The following is a 20,101-nucleotide window of genomic DNA, read 5'->3' as shown; positions in this document are numbered from 1 at the left end:
TTTTTTTTAAATGTTAAAGCAATGAACAGTGTGTATAATTCCCAAACCTCTGTAGAGAGAAAAAAGAATACCAAGGCAAGAGAGAAGAAAAAACAAAAACAAACAAACAAAATCCAGACCAAGTACAGCAAATAGAAAGCACACAGTAAGATGGCAGATTTAAACACAGACATATCAGTAATTACATCAATCATAAACAAAGTGTTCCATTTAAAATAAAAGGATTGACAGACTGATTAAAGACAAACTTAAGACTGTTTAAAAAAGACACATCTAAAATATAAAGACAGAAAAAGATACAAAAGCTAAGGACAAAGATAGAACAAGCAATTAACCAAAAGGAAGCTCCAATAGCTATATGAACATAAAATAGACTTTAAGGCAAAAAAGAATCCCTGGAAATTAAAGGTGACTCCACAATCATCAGGAAAATGTAATTTTAAACTTATCTGGAGAGGATGAGTAGCCTGCTCAAAGTCAGCCATGGAGGGGTAGCTGAAATGCAAACTAGCCACCAAGTGACATCCTCTCTCCTCTCCAAGCTGCTGACAACTAAGGGCAGGGCCACTGGGGTCCTCCCTCTCCCTGGGTTCCAGGACCATCCTTGCCACTGCCTTTCTCCCTACTGCTGGCAGCCCCCTCTGGCTGGAGCCTTACTGTCCCTTCCCCTCACACAGCTAATTCTATGGATCCTTTGGGAACACACGCTGTTAAACACCATTCCCTGGGCTTCCTTCTGCCTCAGCTCCAATCCCGTGGCTGCCTGCATTACCACTCTATTCCCTTCTCTGAACCTCTGGGAAGACGCGAGAGGCTGGGGCCAGGGCTGTCTCTAGACCTGTGTATCCTCAGTGCCAGATCAGTACCTGGAATATATAAACAAGGGTTTAGTGAGGGATGTTAGTTTTGAACAAGTAATAATGAATGAACACTGCCACATTTTAACCTTTAATTCCCCAAGAGGATCAGTTTGGGGAAAGCTTCAGACATACAATATGGTATGCTCAGGACACCAGCCAGGCTTTCTCAGAAAGGCCTCTTTCTAGCAGAATTCCCTTCCCTTCCCCATGCTCCAGCTCACTTCAGTTTTAAATCCCCAACTCCCTGCACTACAAACTATGAGTATTAGCAGGTCTTGATGGTGATGGTGTTTGACAGTGGTCCATGGGAGCAGAGGCCCTGCCCATGTACTGGAGAACAATGGAGACAAAGGTCGCTGATACAAATAAGTCAACTCCTATTGGAGGAGAAGAGACAGAAAGTCTTTTTTTTTTTTTTAAGATTTTATTTATTTATTTGACAGAGAGAGACACAATGAGAGAGGGAACACAAGCAGGGGGAGAGGGAGAGGGAGAAGCAGGCTTCCTGTGAGCAGGGAGCCCAATGCAGGGCTCGATCCCAGGACCCTGGGATCACGACCGGAGCCGAAGGCAGATGCTTAACGACTGAGCCACGCAGGCGTCCCGGAGACAGAAAGTCTTTCCAAGACCTTAGGAATGGAGATTCATAGGAAGTGAGTTTATAATAACATATATAAGGGGGGTGGGGGAGGAGTGTCAATGGCAGAAAGTAGCCAAAAACAAAAGCAAGTGAAAAAACAAAACCGCCAATTAAGTGCTCAGCATCCTCAGAGGAAACAAACAAGGCCTCAGTGAAATGTCCCTTCTGATGCTCACCTCCTTTTGCTCCGAATTCATACTCATCCAACAATCTTTTAGTTACTACGTATCACCTTGAACCCATAAGGAGACACCCAGAATACAGGTCCAGCATATATGTCAGGGGACAGGGGCCCCTCTAGTGTACACTGTATATTATATCCTTTCAGCTTTCAGCCCGTCCCTGAATGGGGTCATCTACATTTACACAGAAGCCCAGCTGCTCTATCATACTCCAGAGACTGGGCCACATCTACCTACTCACTCTACCCATGGCACCGCAACATACTTAACTGGTCCTGCTTCTGTCATATCCTGGGTCCAAAGAGCTGAAAAGTAACCCCTCACAGGTCAACAATAACCACGATTAGGGCCCAGGATGCTGGAATCTGAGCCCTGAAAATTCCCAACCTACATCCTGAGGCTGTAGAGTACACGGACCAGGGAAATGGGAGTAGGGCCACACCACCTGGGTTCCAATCCTGACTCTACACTAACCAGTGGCATAACCTGGCTCCTAACTAAAGGCATTAACTAATATCTATACAAGACTTAGCACAAAACCTCACACGTAGTAAACACTGATTATTAACATTTGTTTGGCATGATAACAAATACAGGACTACTTAAAGAACGTAAGTCACTCTGAAAAACGCCAACTGGCTAAATGAAAAGCATCAGTGGTTCTCAGAAAAGAGGACTCTACTTTCAAACAGCCCCCGGTCTGTCCAGTTTCTCCATTTCTACGGCCCTAGAAAAAACCTCCACTACCTCTCGTCTGTACCACTGCAGTAACCTAACTGACCAACCCTTTTCTACCACTCCCTGTGTCTACTCCTGTCCATCGACAACCCATTCTTTACTCAGCAGCTGGAAGGGTCTTTGGAAAACCTATGTACGTCACGCTGCCCCCTTTCTTTACAGCTTCCCAGCCTGATCTGGCCTCTGGCCACCTTGTGTCTGTTCCCCTCCTGCTCCCCCACAACCCCAGCCACATAGCCCTTCCTTCCACTGTCTCAAAAGCACCAATCCTCTTCTACCTCAGGACCTTGGCAATGGCTGCTCCCACCCTGCTATTCTGCCACCTGCTCTGCCTAAGGCTGACCTGCTCTTGTAAGTCAGACCTTGCCTTAACGTCACCTCCTTAGTGGGGCCTTCTCTAATCACCCAACCTTCGACATACCAGTTTTAATTCTAAATGTAACTCAACTCTGACATCTTCTTTTTATCTGAGTAGTTTCTTCATCATTCTTTGTCATCTGCCTCCCTCCATCAGAATGCAAACTTTCCAAGAGCATGGATTCTGTCAGCCTTTTTCAACAGTACATGCCCAGGACCTGGAAGGGGACCTGGTACATGGTAAGTGCTCAATAAATATCTGGAGAGTGAAAAAATGAACAAACATTTCAAAAGCCAAAGTGTATGGTTTCTGTCTATTAGGATGTTCTTTATCTGGAGAGGGTGAATACGGTCATGTTAAGAACTCAGAGCCAGGAGCATGACTTGCATGGGTTTGAATTCTGTCTTCTGCTATTTACGTGCCATGTGATTTTGGTAGAACACCATACCCTCTCTCTGTCACACTTTCCTCTCCTTTCAAAAGGGGCTAACAGGGGCGCCTGGGTGGCTCGGTTGGTTAAGCGACTGCCTTCGGCTCAGGTCATGATCCTGGAGTCCCGGGATCGAGTCCCGCATCGGGCTCCCTGCTCGGCGGGGAGTCTGCTTCTCCCTCTGACCCTCCCCCCTCTCGTGTGCTCTCTCTCTCTCTCTCTCTCTCTCACTCTCTCAAATGAATAAATAAAATCTTTAAAAAAAAAAAAAAAAAAAAGGGGCTAACATTAGTGCCTTCCTCATGAGGCTGCTATGAGGGTTAAGGTTGGTAAAGTGGCTAGAACTTTGGTTCTCCCTCACAACCACCCATGGCTAGAACACAGTAAATACTATGTAAATGTCAACTAGCACTACTGATGCTGGAAAACTCTCTTTATTCTTTTTTTAAAGATTTTTACATATCTATTTGAGAGTGAGAGACATCACAGAGGGAGAAGGAGAAGCACATGTGCTGCTGAGCAGGGAGCCCAACATGGAGCTCGATCTCAGGACCCCAAGATCATGACCTGAGCTGAAGGCAGACGCTTAACCAACTGAGCCACCCCGGCGCCCCGAAAGCTTTCTTTATATAAGTCCTCTGCATTTTTTTAGGTTGATAGCAATCTTATCTATCTTATTGCCATTGTAAACAGAATAATTTCTTTCACTGAATTTCCTAAGCAGATAACTATTTATAAGTAGGAAACCTACTGATTTTTAGAGTGATTTTGTACCAAAGTACCTTACTGGATTCTCCTCAAACTCTTCAGATTGCAACAGAACAACTTCCCTAATTCTCCATCACTGTCCTACTGCCTCATTCCATTTCTGCAACCAGTTGCTGTTCCCATCACTCCACTCCATCTTCTTTTCCTGCCTAACACACATACACACTCACACTCTGTTCTGGAAATATTACCAGCAACACCCACCACTACCGTCATCACTAAATCCAATTTAAACTTTTATGATCTAATGTTACTTGACCTCTGTGGGATATCTCACATAACAACCGGTTTTGAGGTTTCTTTTTCTTGAACTCTGGAACACAAGTCTCTTCTTTTCTCTCATCTCTACTGGGCTCTCAGTCTCCAGCCCCTCTGCTGCTGCCTTCCCTTGTCAATTCCCTGAGCACTATCCTCAGTCCTCTTCTCATTCTACACACTCTCCTTGAGCTAATTTGGCCATACCTAATCAGTGCAACCTGTCCAGATCTTTCCCTTGAGACACATGCTTACTAATCTGCCCACCAACAAGCAGTAGCTCCAATCCATATAAAACAGAAATCTCCACCCACCCCCCAGAAACAACTCTGATAGTCTTCCCTGACTCAGGGAATACTACCACTCCCAACCTAGGCCCACAGAGCAGAATTCCAGCAGTCATCCCTGGCTCTTCTGTTTCCCTCACAACCAATGCCCAACTAGTTACCAAATCCAGTTGCTTCTGCTCCCCCCCACCCTTTTTAATTTTTATTTTTAAGATTTTATTTATTTATTTGACAGAGAGCGAGAGAGGGAACACAAGCAGAGGGGGAGTGAGAGAGGGAGAAGCAGGCTCCCCGCCCAGCAGGGAGCCCGATGTGGGGCTCGATCCCAGGACCCCGGGACCATGACCTGAGCTGAAGGCAGACGCTTAACGACTGAGCCACCCAGGAGCTCCCCCCTTTTTAATTAATGTTTTCTACATATTTAACTAACTTATTTACTTACTTATTTATCTTATTAAGGTACAGTTGATATACAATGTTCCATTAGTTTCAGGAGTACAACATAGTGGCCCATTATGTTATGCTCACCACAAGCCTAGCTACCATCTGTCACCAAACAACATTATTACAATACCATGAAGAACATTCCCTATGCCAGCGGCACCTGGGTGGCTCAGTCAGTTAAGCATCTGCCTTCGGCTTGGGTCATGATCCGAGGGTCCTGGGATCGAGCCCCGCATCGGGCTCCCTGCTCCACGGGAAGCCTGCTTCTCCCTCTCCCTCTGCTTGTGTTCCCTCTCTCGCTGTGTCTCTCTCTGTCAAATAAATATATAAACTCTTAAAAAAAAAAAAAAAAAGAATATTCCCTATGCTGTACCTTTCATCCCAGTGACTTGCTTCTGCCTCTTTACCATCTCTCTTTTCTCAAAACTACTAGTTTATTTAAACCCTTGTCTTCTCTTACCTACTGCAGACTATGCCAACCAAAAGTCCTTTGGGAAATCACTTAACTAAATCTCTCTTCCCTAGAGGATAAAATCCAAGTTTTTAAGGTAATCCTCAAACCCCTCTATGATTGGTCTGCCTGTGGCTCTGGCCTCATTTCTTTTTTTTTAGAATTTTGTATTTATTTATTTGAGAGAGAGAATGAGATAGAGAGACCATGAGAGGGGGGAGGGTCAGAGGGAGAAGCAGACTCCCTGCCAAGCAGGGAGCCCGATGCGGGACTCGATCCCGGGACTCCAGGATCATGACCTGAGCCGAAGGCAGTCGCCCAACCAACTGAGCCACCCAGGCGCCCTCTGGGCTCATTTCTTAATATACATTCCACCACCACCTACAAACCTTCAAATTACATTTCAGCAACCCTAAAGTGATCAAAGCTCCCCAACAGACTAAGTCATTTCAAGCCTCTCAGATTTGCATGTTGCTTCCTTTTCCCAGGCTGACCTTCAGCCCCTTATTCACATTCACCTTCCAAACCTCAGTTAAGAATGTCTTTTTAATCATCCAAACATTTCTTGGTGGACCCTTACCTCCAAAACTGACCCTGTGCTCTGTGTCCCCATGTACTTCTGCAGCCTGCTCTGAGTACCTATTAAGTTATCACTGTCCCGATGGGTTTTCTTGTTCACCGGCCCCACCAGACCTCTGCTCTCACAAAACAGGACAGGAACAACTGATCTTTGCACTCTTAGCACCTGCCCCAGAGTCCAGCAAACACGAGACAGTAAAAGCTGTTGAGTAAGGAAATAAACGAGGACCTAATTTCCCAAATGAGGTCCAAAGAGCTTAGAAATAGACGGCGAGAGATGGTAACCCCTTGCTGAACTCAAAGCTCAGGGTACAAAACTGGCAGAAAAGAGACTGAAAGTTGTAAATTAAAAGTCTGATGACAAGAAGTGTTTCTGGGCGGTCTAGCACCCTCTAAAGGAGTCCCAGGGTCTTGGAGGACGAGTGGGGAGCGGGAGCTCACGACAAACTCCCACCCTGCAGAAGATGGAATGTGTACACCTCGGGGCTCAGGGACAGCTTTTCAGAACGGAGAGGAAAACCGCAACTCACCCAGATGGCCGCTGTCCGGACCCTGGTGGCCATCCCCGCGGTTGGGTCTGTGCGTCCCGCGGGTGGAGGCAGGACGCGAGGGCTGCCGGAGAGGAAAGAAACGTGCAGGAGGCGGTCTCCCCGCCGCTCCCACCCTCACGCAGGGGCGAGCCCCCCCGACCCCACGGAGGGAGGGTCCGGGGCCCCAGCAGCTGCGGAGACTCCTTCCCTCACGGAGCCCCGGGGCTCCCCGTCTCCCACGCTCCTCCTTCCCGATACACGCGCGGTCGGGTCAGAACACTCTTCCAAGTCTGGGCAGGAGGGAGCGAGGTCACAATAGTCTCTACCGTCCTGCCGCCTTGAAGCTGAAGGGACTGGGCGCGTCGGGCTCCACTAACCCCTCAGCCGGCGGCCGGGGGACTCGGGGGAGACTGGCTGCCTCTACCTCCCGGATCTGCAGTCACATCGGCTCTGGCCTTCCTCCGCTGCGGATGCTTCGGCCACGGCTCTCGAGGAAGACGTGGTCGGCCCCCGATAGCTCGGGCCACCGCGACGCGAAACGGACACACACCTGCAAACAGGATTCTCTCGGCCGGGCCCAGCCAATGGCGGCCGTTAGGGACGCACAGGAAGCGCGTCAACGCGACCCCAGGGCGGAGCGAACTACAACTCCCAGAAGCCCCTGCAGGAGTTCCTCCGGCGCGGGGCGGGGCGGGCGCCCTCCGAGGGCCACCGGCGCGGGGCGTGTTGCGGGGAGAAGCTCGGGTTCTCTGCGTCCGGACCGTGGGCGCCCGCGCTGGGGGCTTTCAGTACCGCCGAGAATTGCAGTCGTGGACGACAGCACACAGGCGGGAGTGGTATCAACTGAGGTAAAAATGTTCTAAGTCCTCTGCTTTTGCGAAATGGGGAATGTCCAGATTTACACTATAAAAACTCAGAAATTCATAATAACGTGTTAACATAAATGACACTTTAATGAATATTAATTAAAAATTAAGTAGTGAGCAGTGGCATTGTTTGACACTCTTCTCAGGCGAAAAATCTTTTAAATGTCTGACTTAATAGAAAACAGCTGGATTCTCATGTTTGCCTCTGCATTCAACCTGCTGCAAATGTTTCTGTGGACGTATTCAGAGAAAATCCAGTCTCACACAGGTGTGTAGCTGGAAAAGAACCGGGTATTTTAATATGCTTATCAGATAATTGTGTATATCCTTGGATAGCACAGGCTAAATAAGGGATACTTCAGTCGTAGTGTACAATCTGAAACCGGATAGGTGAACTTCTACTCTATTACATTAAAATCTATTTGTCTATCTTGCACTTTGAATGGATAGTCTTATTCTGCATGCCTCTGTAACATCATGAATTAATCGTGTAAATATTGGTTCACTGACTTATGCAGATCTTCCAAATGTTGACACATTTCACTTTACAATGTGAAAAATTGTATTTAATATTATCACTGATCTTAAGTATTGGGAAGCTGTGAAATTCACAGTGGCAGATACAAGTTTTCCAAAGTTGTACTATTCATTTGAAAACTCTAATTTTGGGGCATGCCTGAATGCTTCAGTCCGGTGGGCTTTTGAACTCAATTCAGGTTTTCACCGCAGGGCCATGATTTAAAGCCCTGCCTTAGGCTCCACACCTAGAAAACTCGAATTTTATGTTGGCAATTAATAAATACTGTCATTTGTTTCCCTTGAAGTTACAAGCTCACTTGGTTGATTTTTGAGAAAATTTTTGAGAAAATCCCTAAGAGTGCCTTGTCTTCAGTCTTTTTTTAGCAAGGTTACGCTCCCAAATCAAACAATCACACAAGTGCTTTTTAATAACTATGGAACTTCAGTATGCAGCACAGAATATTTGTTGAACAGGTATTAAAAAGATATGTACTCGAGTTGATTTTTTTTTTAAGTTTTTTTTTTGAGACAGAGAGCAAGAGAGAGAGAGCACATGAGAGGGGGGAGGGTCAGAGGCAGAAGCAGGCTCCCTGCCGAGCAGGGAGCCTGATGCGGGACTCGATCCAGGGACTCCAGGATCATGACCTGAGCCGAAGGCAGTCGCTTAACCAACTGAGCCACCCAGGCGCCCTCGAGTTGATTTAATAAATACTTTTACTGCTCTATCAAGGACATCATAAAGTGAAATAAATCCTAGATAAATACTAAATGTGGAAAGGCTCTAAAAGTTTTACACTGAAATGTAGTTAGCATCCTTTGCCCACTGATTTGTTAAATAATTTCAATCATATACTAGTTTCTCATATTCTATTAATTTTCTATGCTTCTGCAACAAGTTAACGAACTTGGTGGCTTAAAACAATATAAATGTATCTTAAAGTCCTGTAGGTCAAAAGTTCCACACAAGTCTTACTAGGCTAAATCAAAGTGTTGGCAGGGATCCATTCATTTCTGGAGGCTCTTGGGAAAGGATCCTTTCCCTTGCCTCTTCCAGATTTTAGAGGCCACGTGCATTTCTTGGATCATGGCCCATTTCCTCCGCATTCAAAACCAGCAACAGAGTTGAGTACTGTTCACATCATTCTGGCCTCCACTGTCTCCCTCTTCCACTTTTAAGAATGTATGGATTACACTGGGCACATTTGGATAATGCAGGGTTAGCAAACTTCATTCTCCTTTGTCATGTAACATATTCAGAGATTCTAGGATTAGGATATGGACATCTTTCTGGAGCCATTATTTTGCCTACCATGTGTATGTGAGTCTGTCTCTAGTCTTTTTATTTCATTCCACTGATACTTGCCAACAATGAGGGTCTGCAAACTTTTTTTGGTAAAAGTCCAGTGTATTACTGTGCTAGGGGCTGCCATGATAAAGTACCATAGACTGGGTGGCTGAAACAACAAATTTATTTTCTGACAGTTCTGGAGGCCAGAAGTCAGAGATCAAGGTGTCGACAGAGTTGGTTTCTTCTAATGCCTTTCCTCATCTCCCTGTGTTCCCACATGGTTGTCCCTCTGTGTGTGTCTGTGTCCTAACCTCTTATAAGGACACCAGTCAGATTGGATTAGTGCCCATCCTAATATCATTATTTTAACTTAAAATGTTTAAATTTGAAAGACCCCCAAACAGTCAACATTCTGAGTTACTGGGGATTAGGAATTCAGCATAGGAATTTGGGGGAGGGAGATAATTCATCCTTTTACAATAAATTAGTAAATATTTTAGGTTTTGTGCACCACAATTACTGAACCTTGCCATTGTATCACAAAAGCAGCCTCGGATTAATACATACATGAACGAGCATGGTTACGTGAACAAATGTAGACAGAAAGCCAGATTTGGCCTATGTCCATTGTTTGCTGACTCCTGGTCAACACTATGCCAGTACCAGTCTTGTTATTATATTAGAGTAAACCTTGAAAAGCAGGTCAAAGCCTTTTTAAATTGGTCTGTTATTGGGGCGCCTGGGTGGCTCAGTCGTTAAGCGTCTGCCTTCGGCTCAGGTCATGATCCCAGGGTCCTGGGATCGGGCTCCCTGCTCCGCGGGAAGCCTGCTTCTCCCTCTCCCACTCCCCCTGCTTGTGTTCCCTCTCTCTCGCTGTGCCTCTGTCAAATAAATAAAATCTTTAAAATAAATAAATAAAATGGTCTGTTATTTTTATTCCTTTGGTCTTGCATGCACATTTTAGGCTTCAATTACCACATTTCATGTAGAACCCTTTATAATAAATTATGATAGAACTATTAGGGTGTTGTCTTCGTATGGTACACACGGTTGCTTCACTATCCAATAACTATCCTCTCTCCTTCCTCTTTGCTGGAAGAACTACGTACGTTTAGGCATTGGTTGGCCATAAGTTTATGGCATTCCCCTTCTAGATTCAGTGAATGAATGTTGAGTTCTCCAATTCATTCCACAAATATTTATTGAATGCCTACTATGAGCTAGCCACTGCATTAGGTACAGGGGATACATCAGTAATTAAAACTAGGATCCTTGGGGGACGCCTGGGTGGTGGTCGGTTGAGCATCCAACTTATGATTTCAGCTCAGGTCATGATCTGAGGGTCGTGAGATTGAGCCCTGGGTCAGGCTCCATGCCCAACATGGAGTCCACTTGAGATTCCCTTTCCCGCTAATGCTCTAAAATAAATAAATAGATCTTTAAAACAAACTAACTAACTAGGATCCTTGAGGCACCTGGGTGGCTAAGTCGGCTAAGTGTCCAACCCTTGATTTCAGCTCAGGTCATCTCAGGGTGGTGAGATCTAGCCCTGTATGGGGCTCCACATTCTGCAGGGAGTCTGCTTAAGACTCTCTCTCTCTCCCTCTGCCTCTCTCCCCTGCTCTAAAATAAATAAATCTTTAAAAAAAAAAAACACCAGGATCCTTTGTGCAGCATTTATTTTGGCAAGGGAAGACAGATGATTTAATGCTTGATAGAGAGGTAATGAGTACTATTGCCAAAATGAAAAGAATAGGATAAAGGGGATTAGCAGTCCCAGTGGGGTGGCTGCAATTTTAAATAAAGCAATGTCTGTTTTCTAGGTCACCTGTAACAAAGTACCACAGCATGCAGGCTTCAACAACAGAAATTTGTCTTACAGTTCTGGAGGCTAGAGGTCCAAAATCGATTTGTTGGTAGGGACTGGTTTCTTCTGAGGGCTGTGAGGGAAGGATGTTACAGGCCTCTGTCCTTAACTTGTAGATCCACCTTCTACTTGTGTCTCCCCACGTCATCTTCCCTCTATGTGCATCTCTGTATCCAAATGTTTCCCCCCCCCCCTTTTAAATACAAGTACACTGTTGATACTGGATTATAGCTTGCACTAATGACTTGATTACCTCTATGAAGACCCTTTCTTCAAGTAAGATCACGTTCTGGTAATGGGGGATGGCTTCAACACATGAAATTTGGGAGCACAAAATTCTACCCATAACAGGTAGGGTAGAACTTGTTTGTAAGGTAACACATCCTAAATCTAGTCTTTTTCCACAGGGCGGTGTGATAAGAGAACTTTGTCATTAAAAATATCTAAAGCTAATGGCTGAATTTCTAATGTGTAGAGCAAAAAGCAGTTGGTTTTTTCAGCTCCATGAAGCCACAAATCTATGGACCCCTGCCATCTATCTCCTAAATTGATCTCATTGCTGGGATATCTTGCCAACCTCAACCAACACCTATTTACACACATCCTTTCTTTCAATTCCTGTACAGCCACTAAGATGCTGAGTACATGGTCAGCTTGCAATTTATTTAACAGCAAAGTTAACAAAATAAAAAATTTTCACCTTCTTCCCATCTGACAGGAAAGGCAATTCCACAGACTAATCAGTGTATGCTTAATTCATGGATGAATGTTAAGAAAATACTTTCTGGGGCGCCTGAGTGGCTCAGTCGGTTAAGCATCTGACTCTTGGTTTCAGCTCAGGTCCTAGTCTCAGGGTCGTGGGATCAAACCCTGTGTCAAACCCTGCTTGAGATTCTCTCCCTTTCTCTCTTCCTCCCCTCTGCCCCCGCCCCCCACATGTTCTCTCTCAATAAATAAAATCTTAAAAAAAAAAATGCTTTCTGAATCCCCATGAGCCTCTCACAGTGGTGACTGAGGATACTGGGGCCTTTAAAATTCCTGTGGTTTCCCATTACCCTTAGGATAGTGCCAGGATCCTTAGCCAGATGTGGAGGCAGTAAGCAGTAGTAGAAACACTGCATGTGCTGGAGCCAAACGGATGTGGGTTTGAACTTCGGCTCCTCCACTTCTTACTGTGCACCGTGGGACAAGTCACTGTGAACTCAAAACAGAAGTAGTATACATGGACGGCATGAATGTAAAAACTAAATAAGAGAATGCATATAACTTACATGCCACTACTCGTTTTCACAGTAATTTACTTTCTTACCTTCAGATCCTAATTTCCACTTAGTACCTGCGTCATTTTAAGATAGGACACATGATACTATAGAGGGAGACAGAGGACATTATTCAAGGGAGATCTGAATGAATTTGTCTCTGGAGAAAATAAGTAACAATGGTAGTGTGTATTTTTTACATTGGACTGGCTAATTTTGTAAGATCCTCTACAAAGTCCCAGACATTACCTTGCTTGAGATCTGCCACACACTTGTCTAGTTACTTTTCATATGAAGCTTCACTAGCCATGTATATCGGGGCAAATTACCTAAAATTTCCAAACTCTAGTTTCCTTAAACATAGGGGCGAGAATATGTTCCTCATAGGGTTATATGTAGAAATAATCTCTATTGTATTGAAGGGCTTAGCAGATTGGCTACCTTGTATTAAGCTGTCTATAAATGAAGATGAATTATAAAATCAGCAAATACTACTATTGTTATTAGCTTTCACTTGGAGCTGCAGATTTTCTCTGATTTCCCAGGAATTCCTGGTTTTCTGAGTATTTTCAAAAAATCAATTTTATTGAGGTAAAGCTTACATACAACAAACTGGATCCACTTCAAGGGTATAGTTTGACAGACAAGTACAGTTATGCAACCACCACCAATCAAGACACAGATCATCCTCAATGGTTGCCTTGTGGTCCCATCTGCTATCAGTTGCTCTCCCATCCCAAACCACTGGCAACCTCTGAGTTATCTGCTGTCAAATTTCCTTATTAAGGTTCTAGTAGTTTATTTGAATATGAAAACTCTGGAAGAGAAAATATTCCCTTACTGAAGAGACTGTTTTCCTGATCCTAAAAGTAGTATATATTTGTTGAGGAGACTTTGGAATAAATAGAAAAGTACAAAAAAGAAAGGAAGAAAGAAGGAGAGAGAGAAAAGAAAGTAGGTTAACTGTTATTAATCTTTTGACAAATTTCCTTAAGAGTTTTTTTTTAAGATTGTATTTATTTATTTGAGAGAGAGAGAGGGAACACAAGCAGGGGGAGTGGGAGAGAGAGAAGCAGGCTCCCTGCAGAGCAGGGAGCCCGATGCGGGGCTCGATCCCAGGACCCTGGGATCATGACCTGAGCCGAAGGCAGACGCTTAACGACTGAGCCACCCAGGCGCCACTTCCTTAAGGGTTTTGAGAAAGATTCATTTTCACTTATTTACAATTCATTTATTTTTATATATTTGAGTTTACTCCATATTAACAATTATTTATCATGCTTTCTTCAACACACATGACAGCATCAACATTTTTCTTGTTAACAAACAGCATAATTTTAATGTCTGCATAATATTATACATTTTATACTGCAAATTCTGCACTGTTGTAAGTACTGTTTTAGTGATCATCCATAGACATTTCTCTCTTCCTACATTCCTTAGTGTGTCAGCATTAGTAATATTAGTAGTAAGTAACACATATAGTACTTGTGTGCCAGGCACTGTTTTAAATACTTTATACACATTATCTCACTTAATCCACACAACAACCCTCTGAGGTAGATACTAGAAGTACCTCCATTAAACAGTTGGGAAAAATTGAGCCATAGGTTATATCAGAAACTCTAAGAGGCCAAGTTAAGGGGCTACTCTTCCACTCCCATCAAGAATTGCTGTTTATCATGAAAACTCCTTCTAAAAGGAGTGCCTTTTATGTATTGGTATATAAGCACCGAGGAGAGCAGTAGTAATAGTAACCGAGAGACCAGAGATCTAGTTCTGGGTCTAACTTCACTCAAAACGTGAGACCTGCGCCAACTCACCTTATCTCAACTGTATGATGAAGAGTACAAGTTAGATGGTCTTACGTTCCCTGTGGCTCCCAAGTCTCATGACACTAGCAATCATTTCTAGATTTTTCCTGTGAGAGAGACATCAAGATCTTTGTCCTCTTGGTCTCAAAAATATTTATCATTCAACCATCAATCATTAAGCATCTAACATATATCTTGTTTGCTGGCAAATGGCAGATAATGGCTAGTCTCTATACACAGGAGATCCATTTACAGAATGAGAGAGAGAATTAAAACAGGTTCTATTGCTAAATCTTTTTGGGGGCATGAACTTATCACAGAATCTGAAGATTAGGCTCCTCTCCCTAGAAGATATTACCTCTGTACAAACAAGATGATTTCGTATACAATATTAAAAGCTGTTTACTGATCCTCGGAAATGAGTCAATACACCCAATATGGGCACCGATTTCCTCAGGCCAAGTGCTGACGGAGGTAAGAGGGAAACATGTGGCTGGGAGGGAAGCAAGAGCCCTGTGAGCTCTTACTCACACTCAGCCAGGTTTAAATTCAATGACACACACCAAGGTGAGGCAACAACAGTAACACCGATCACCACAGCTAGCAATGATAAAGCACTTAATATACATCAGGCACTAAACTGCTTATGTGTTTACTCACTTAATACCCACCACAGTCCTACAAGGTAAGTAATATCCCTAATTTAAAGAAGCGGAGATCTGTAAGTTAGGCACAGAGAGGTTAGGCAGCATGCCCAAGTTCACTCAGCAAGTTAAGGGCAGAGGTGGAATTTCCACTTGGGTAGTCTAGCTCAAGCTTATGCATTTAACCACTACGTTTCCTTCATAAAGATAAAGGACTACCTTGGAAGGAGGGTGGCTTTGGGCACTGCTGTTTATTTCATGAGCATAGCTGCTCTAAGTATGGCCCAAGTACCTGTTCCCACTCAAATGGGGACCCTCCCTGGTGTGCTCAAATACCTAATCTTCCTCTAGATCCCCATGTCCGAAGAATCACGGTCTCTAAATTCCCAGGAGCCTTTAGCACCCTGTCTCAAAGAGTGCAACTCTAACTATGACCCTAAACAACACACAATGGGAAAGTCTGCTGGTAGATGGTTCTTGAGTGTCCTTGATGATAGAATAGAGAAGCTGGATATCTTTTTCTTAATATTTAAAAATATCTTCAAATAATTATCAGAGTAACAAGGAATAAACTATAAAACTCAATCCCATTACCTAACAAATCATTTCTGGTCATTTATCCATGGGTAGTTTTCCAATTCTTGCCCACACGCAAATATATTTAAAATAAGTACCATTACTAGTAAATGTTATTTTTCTACATTACATTATAAGCATTTTCCCTGCTGCTAACCAAAATGTGGCTTAAATCAGACACATAAAACAGAGTAAACACTACTAAATGTCCCAGAAAGACAATTAAGTAAAAAAAAAAAGGGGGGGGGCATATTAACTCACTGGAATACTATTTTCCACTTTTGTTACGATAACTATCAATTTTTTATTCTTTGCAGTAGCAACTCTTATCTTTTTGAAGAAGGTAACAAAGTTGGATAATCTCTCAACAACTCACCTACTTCTCAGATTTTAGCATTTTAAGGCTTGGTCAAGAATGCTCCGAGGACAACTGCTTTTGTAGGAATTTGTGGAAAGAAAAGCTGATGTATTTGTGTACTAAAATGAAATCTTGGGTTATTTCCCCTTCTAGGACCAGCTCTCTAGTGCACAAAAGGGTAGTAACAAGACTGAAAGCATTTCTGCACAGATTACACCTACACAGCTTCTCCCCAGAAGGAGTTTCCAATGCAAAAGAAAGTTACTGCTCTTTGTACAGAACTCTCCACATTCACTATATTAGTAAGTATTTCCTCTAATATGATTGGTCTGGTATCGAATAAGGTTAGGGCTGTTGACAAGCGCTGTCCCACACCGGTTACATGTTGAGAACTGTTCTCCAGTGTGGGCTATTTGATGTACAATCAGTGGAGAGTTCTGGCTGAAGATAATCCCACACTGATTACACTTATAGGTGTTTTCCCCAACATGAACCCTCTGATGCTTAATAAGGTCATTCTTCCGGATGAAGGCTTTTCCACATTGGCAACATTCATATGGCTTCTCTCCAGTATGAATTCTCTGATGCACAATGAGGGCAGAACTCTGGCTGAAGGATTTCCCGCAGTCATGGCATTCATACGGTTTCTCTCCAGTGTGGGTTCTCTGATGGGAGAACAGGTGAGAGCTTCGACTGAAGCATTTTCCACAGTCTTTACACTCGAAGGGCTTCAGTCCGGTGTGAGTTCTGTGGTGCACCACAAGGTGAGATCTCTGGCTGTAAGATTTCCCACACTCGTTACATTCATAGGGCCTTACTCTCACGTGAGTTCTCTGATGCAGAATGAGATGTGTGCTCTGTCTGAAAGACTTCCCACACTCGGGACAGTCATAGGGTTTCTCTCCAGTATGAGTTCTCTGGTGCCTAATCAGCCTGGAGCTGTGGACAAAAGACTTCCCACACTGGCTGCAAGTGTACAGTTTGTCTCCTGTGTGAGTTCTCTGATGGGTGACAAGGTGAGAAAACCAGCTGAAGGACTTTCCACACTCTTTACATTCATAGGGTTCTTCACCAGTGTGAGTCTTCTGATGGCCAACGAGGTGAGAACTCCGGCTGAAAGATTTTCCACATTCTTTACACTCATAGGGCTTTTCTCCAGTATGAATAAGCCGATGCCTGGTAAGATTAGAGCGCCAGCTGAAGAATTTCCCACACTCCTTACATTCATAGGGTTTCTCCCTATGTATACTCTTTGACATACCAAGGGATGTACCACTAGTAAGAGAGTTAACAGGATCAGGGCATTTGTAGGACTTATCTCCTGGCTGGGTTCTTGCAAACTGAATAAGGTGAATGTTTTGACAGAAGGCTGGACCACATTCACTGCTACTTGCATAGCTTTCCTGATGACCACTAAAAACTAAATTATGTTTTAAATTTTTAGTATGTGAGTCATGTTTATGGAAATACTCTCTCAGTACCAGCTGAGTAGGAAGAAGACAGTTTCCCCCATATTTACCATTTTCACAGACTCTCTCCTGAGTAAGTACTCTCTTCTGGGTGAATGCCACTTGCCTCAAATGTCTCTCCTGGTTTTCCTGATACTTGTCCAACTGGTCTTCACATTTCCAGACTTCTTCTAATGACAAATACCAGAGATCATTCTTTGCAATTCCTTCCATTTTAATGCCATAGGATTGTTTATTTTTAGAAATGCTCTTACTGGAAATTGATGATTTAATTTCAACTGCAGTCTCCAAATCTGGAAAAAAAAAAAAGAGAGAGAAACTTTTGTGTAAGTAAAAAGAAAAACATATTAAGGCCTGAATGGTGGGATGTGGAAACAAGTATGTAGGCTGTATAGAGCTGCTTGTATGGCTGCCTTCATGGACAGTGAGAAAGGGCAGAGAAGAACAGCAAACAGGAAAGGTGCTGGGCTGTGCAGTAGGTAAGAGGAGCAATGAGGGCAAGAAGACACAGGACTGGGTAGGACACATGGGATCGGACAGTCAGTGCTGGGGGCCAATAAGAGAAATCTCAGAGAGGCCTACACTCCCATGATCTAATCTAATGACACAAGAACCTAACATGTCTACTTGTTGCCAGGGCCTTCTCCTGACATGCATTCTTCCCAACTACAGCCAATTTCACATTCCTAAGACATGAGTCCAACTATATACCAAGACAGTGCCTGTTCTTGACACCACCAAAGCACTACAGAGTAATGCCCAGATAACTGGCACAGGAACTTCTTGGAAAGGCCATGTGACAGGCTGGAAAAGCAACTGGACACAAGTTATCCAGATACAGATTCTACATCGAAGCTTTAATGCTACTAGTGGTGAATTTAGACTAGTTGTTCAACTTTTCAAATATCACTTTGCTTATCTGTAATCCAAGAGACAACAGTATTTGTGGTGTAAGATTATTGTTAAGTATTGTAAGGTGTGAGCTCGTCACAGACTCTAACACATGTATGGTCAAAGCAATACCACGGTAATCATTATTAATATTCTCCTGGTCTTGTATTTTGATTCCTTTGTTCTGAGACACCAAGACTTAACAACTGGGACGCCTGGGTGGCTCAGTCAGTTAAGCATCTGCCTTCAGCTCTGGTCATGATCTCAGGGTTCTAGGACCGAGCCCTGCACTGGGCTCCCTGCTCAGCGGGGGACCTGTTTCTCCCTCTGCCCCTCCCCCTACTCATGTTCTCTCTCTCTCTGTCCCAAAGAAATAAAATCTTAAAAAAAAAAGGGGGGGGGGGGGCCTTAACTGACAGGACCCAAACCACAGGACACTAACCCACAACCTAGCCCCTAACTCATATTCTCCTGGACTTTTTTGCTCCTTTGCTTATATCTGTGTGTATTACTGCACATTATTTCCCCTGGTTAAAAGCCTGTTTGTCTCTCAATGCCTTTTAGGTAAAATGTTATGGTTTTTTTTTTTTTTTCTTAAAGATTTTATTTATTTGACAGAGAGCGAGCATGCACACACACAAGCAGGGGGAGCGAGAGGGAGAGGAAGAAGCAGACTCCCCACAGAGCAGGGGGCCTGATGCAGGACTCAATCCCAGGTCCCTGGGGTCATGATCTGAGCTGAAGGCAGACGCTTAACTGACTGAGCCACCCAGGCGCTCAAAATGTTAGGTTCTTAACCTATGGGGGGAAAAAAAAGCCGTATTTTTAAAAGTGATCTCTATGCCTAACGTGGGGCTTGAACTCACAACCCCGACATCAAGAGCTGCATGCTCTATCGACTGAGCCAGCCAGACATCCCCAAAAAACACTATTTACAAAGTACCGCCTCTCCCTACACAAGTGAGGTGATATTCTATTCTTACCTGGTGTATGGGCTGAATTGTGTGCCTCACATAAGATACACTGAAGTTCTAACCGCCAATATCTCAGAATGCAACCTTATTTGGAAACAGGATCATTGCAGATGTCATTAAATGAAGTTGTACTGGTACAGACTGGGCCCCCAATCCAAGATGACTGGTATCCTTACAAGAGGAGAGGAGACACAAAGACACACCGGGAAGCCACGTGAAGGTGGTGGCTGACCGAAATGATGTGCTCATAAGCCATGGAACACCTGGGACTACCAGAGCCACGAGAGGCAAGGAAGGATCCTCTCCTAGGGGCTGCAGAGGGCCTATGGCCCTGCTGACACCTTGATCTCAGACTTGTGACCTCTGGAGCTTTAAGAGGGCACACTTATGTCACCCAGTTTGTGGAACTTTATCTCGGCAGCACCAGGAAAGTAATTCACCTGACAATGATCCCCGTGCCAGGCTCCTGACTGCCACCTTCTTTGTGGGAACCCACCATTCCCAATCCTCTTTCACTATTGTGTCAGTCACTAGCTTTTCCCCCACCCTGATCTCTTTTTCTGTTTTAATTTTAAATGTTTTCCAAAGATTTATTTATTGGGCAGGGGGAGGGGGGCAGATGGAGAGGCAGAGAGAGAATCCCGAGCAGACTCTCTGCTAAGCACAGAGCTGGACACAGGGGTCAATCCCACAACCCTGAGATCATAACTTGGGCCAAAATTGAGAGTTGGATGCTCAACCAACTGAGCCGCCCAGGCGCCCCTTTTTTCTTTTTTTTAAAGATTTTATTTATTTATTTGAGAGAGAGATTGAGAAAGAGAGCACATGAGAGGGGGGAGGGTCTGAGGGAGAAGCAGGCTCCCCGCCGAGCAGGGAGCCCGATGCGGGACTCGATCCCGGGACTCCAGGATCACGATCTGAGCCGAAGGCAGTCGCTTAACCAACTGAGCCACCCAGGCGCCCAGCTTGGTGCCTTTTTAAAAAGATTTTATTTATTTATTTGAGAGAGAGAGAATGAGAGACAGAGAGCACATGAGAGGGGGGAGGGTCAGAG

General features: G+C 44.2%; 1 protein-coding gene and 1 long non-coding RNA gene across 2 annotated transcripts in view; both read right to left on the bottom strand.

The window, feature by feature from the left end:
* Positions 1–1,438: 1,438 nt before the first annotated feature.
* Positions 1,439–7,088, bottom strand: LOC110582302. Its single transcript, XR_002480438.1, has 3 exons — positions 6,947–7,088; positions 6,523–6,604; positions 1,439–1,489 (listed from the first exon to the last, which is right to left on the bottom strand). It is a non-coding gene; the product is annotated as an uncharacterized LOC110582302 (long non-coding RNA).
* A 6,946-nt stretch (positions 7,089–14,034) lies between these two features.
* Positions 14,035–20,101, bottom strand: part of ZNF10 (zinc finger protein 10) — a 12,737-nt gene continuing 6,670 nt past the window's right edge. The window contains exons 5-6 of the mRNA XM_044921000.1: positions 17,289–17,475; positions 14,035–16,889 (exon numbers count right to left, since the gene is read on the bottom strand). Coding sequence (XP_044776935.1) covers positions 16,013–16,889; positions 17,289–17,475 — 1,064 coding nt within the window. The 3' untranslated portion in view covers positions 14,035–16,012. The remainder of the gene's footprint in view (positions 16,890–17,288; positions 17,476–20,101) is intronic.

This window comes from Neomonachus schauinslandi, chromosome 14 (genome assembly GCF_002201575.2).
Source record: "Neomonachus schauinslandi chromosome 14, ASM220157v2, whole genome shotgun sequence".
In the NCBI taxonomy this organism is placed as follows: Eukaryota; Metazoa; Chordata; class Mammalia; order Carnivora; family Phocidae; genus Neomonachus; species Neomonachus schauinslandi.
This window is presented reverse-complemented; position numbering and strand designations above follow the sequence as displayed.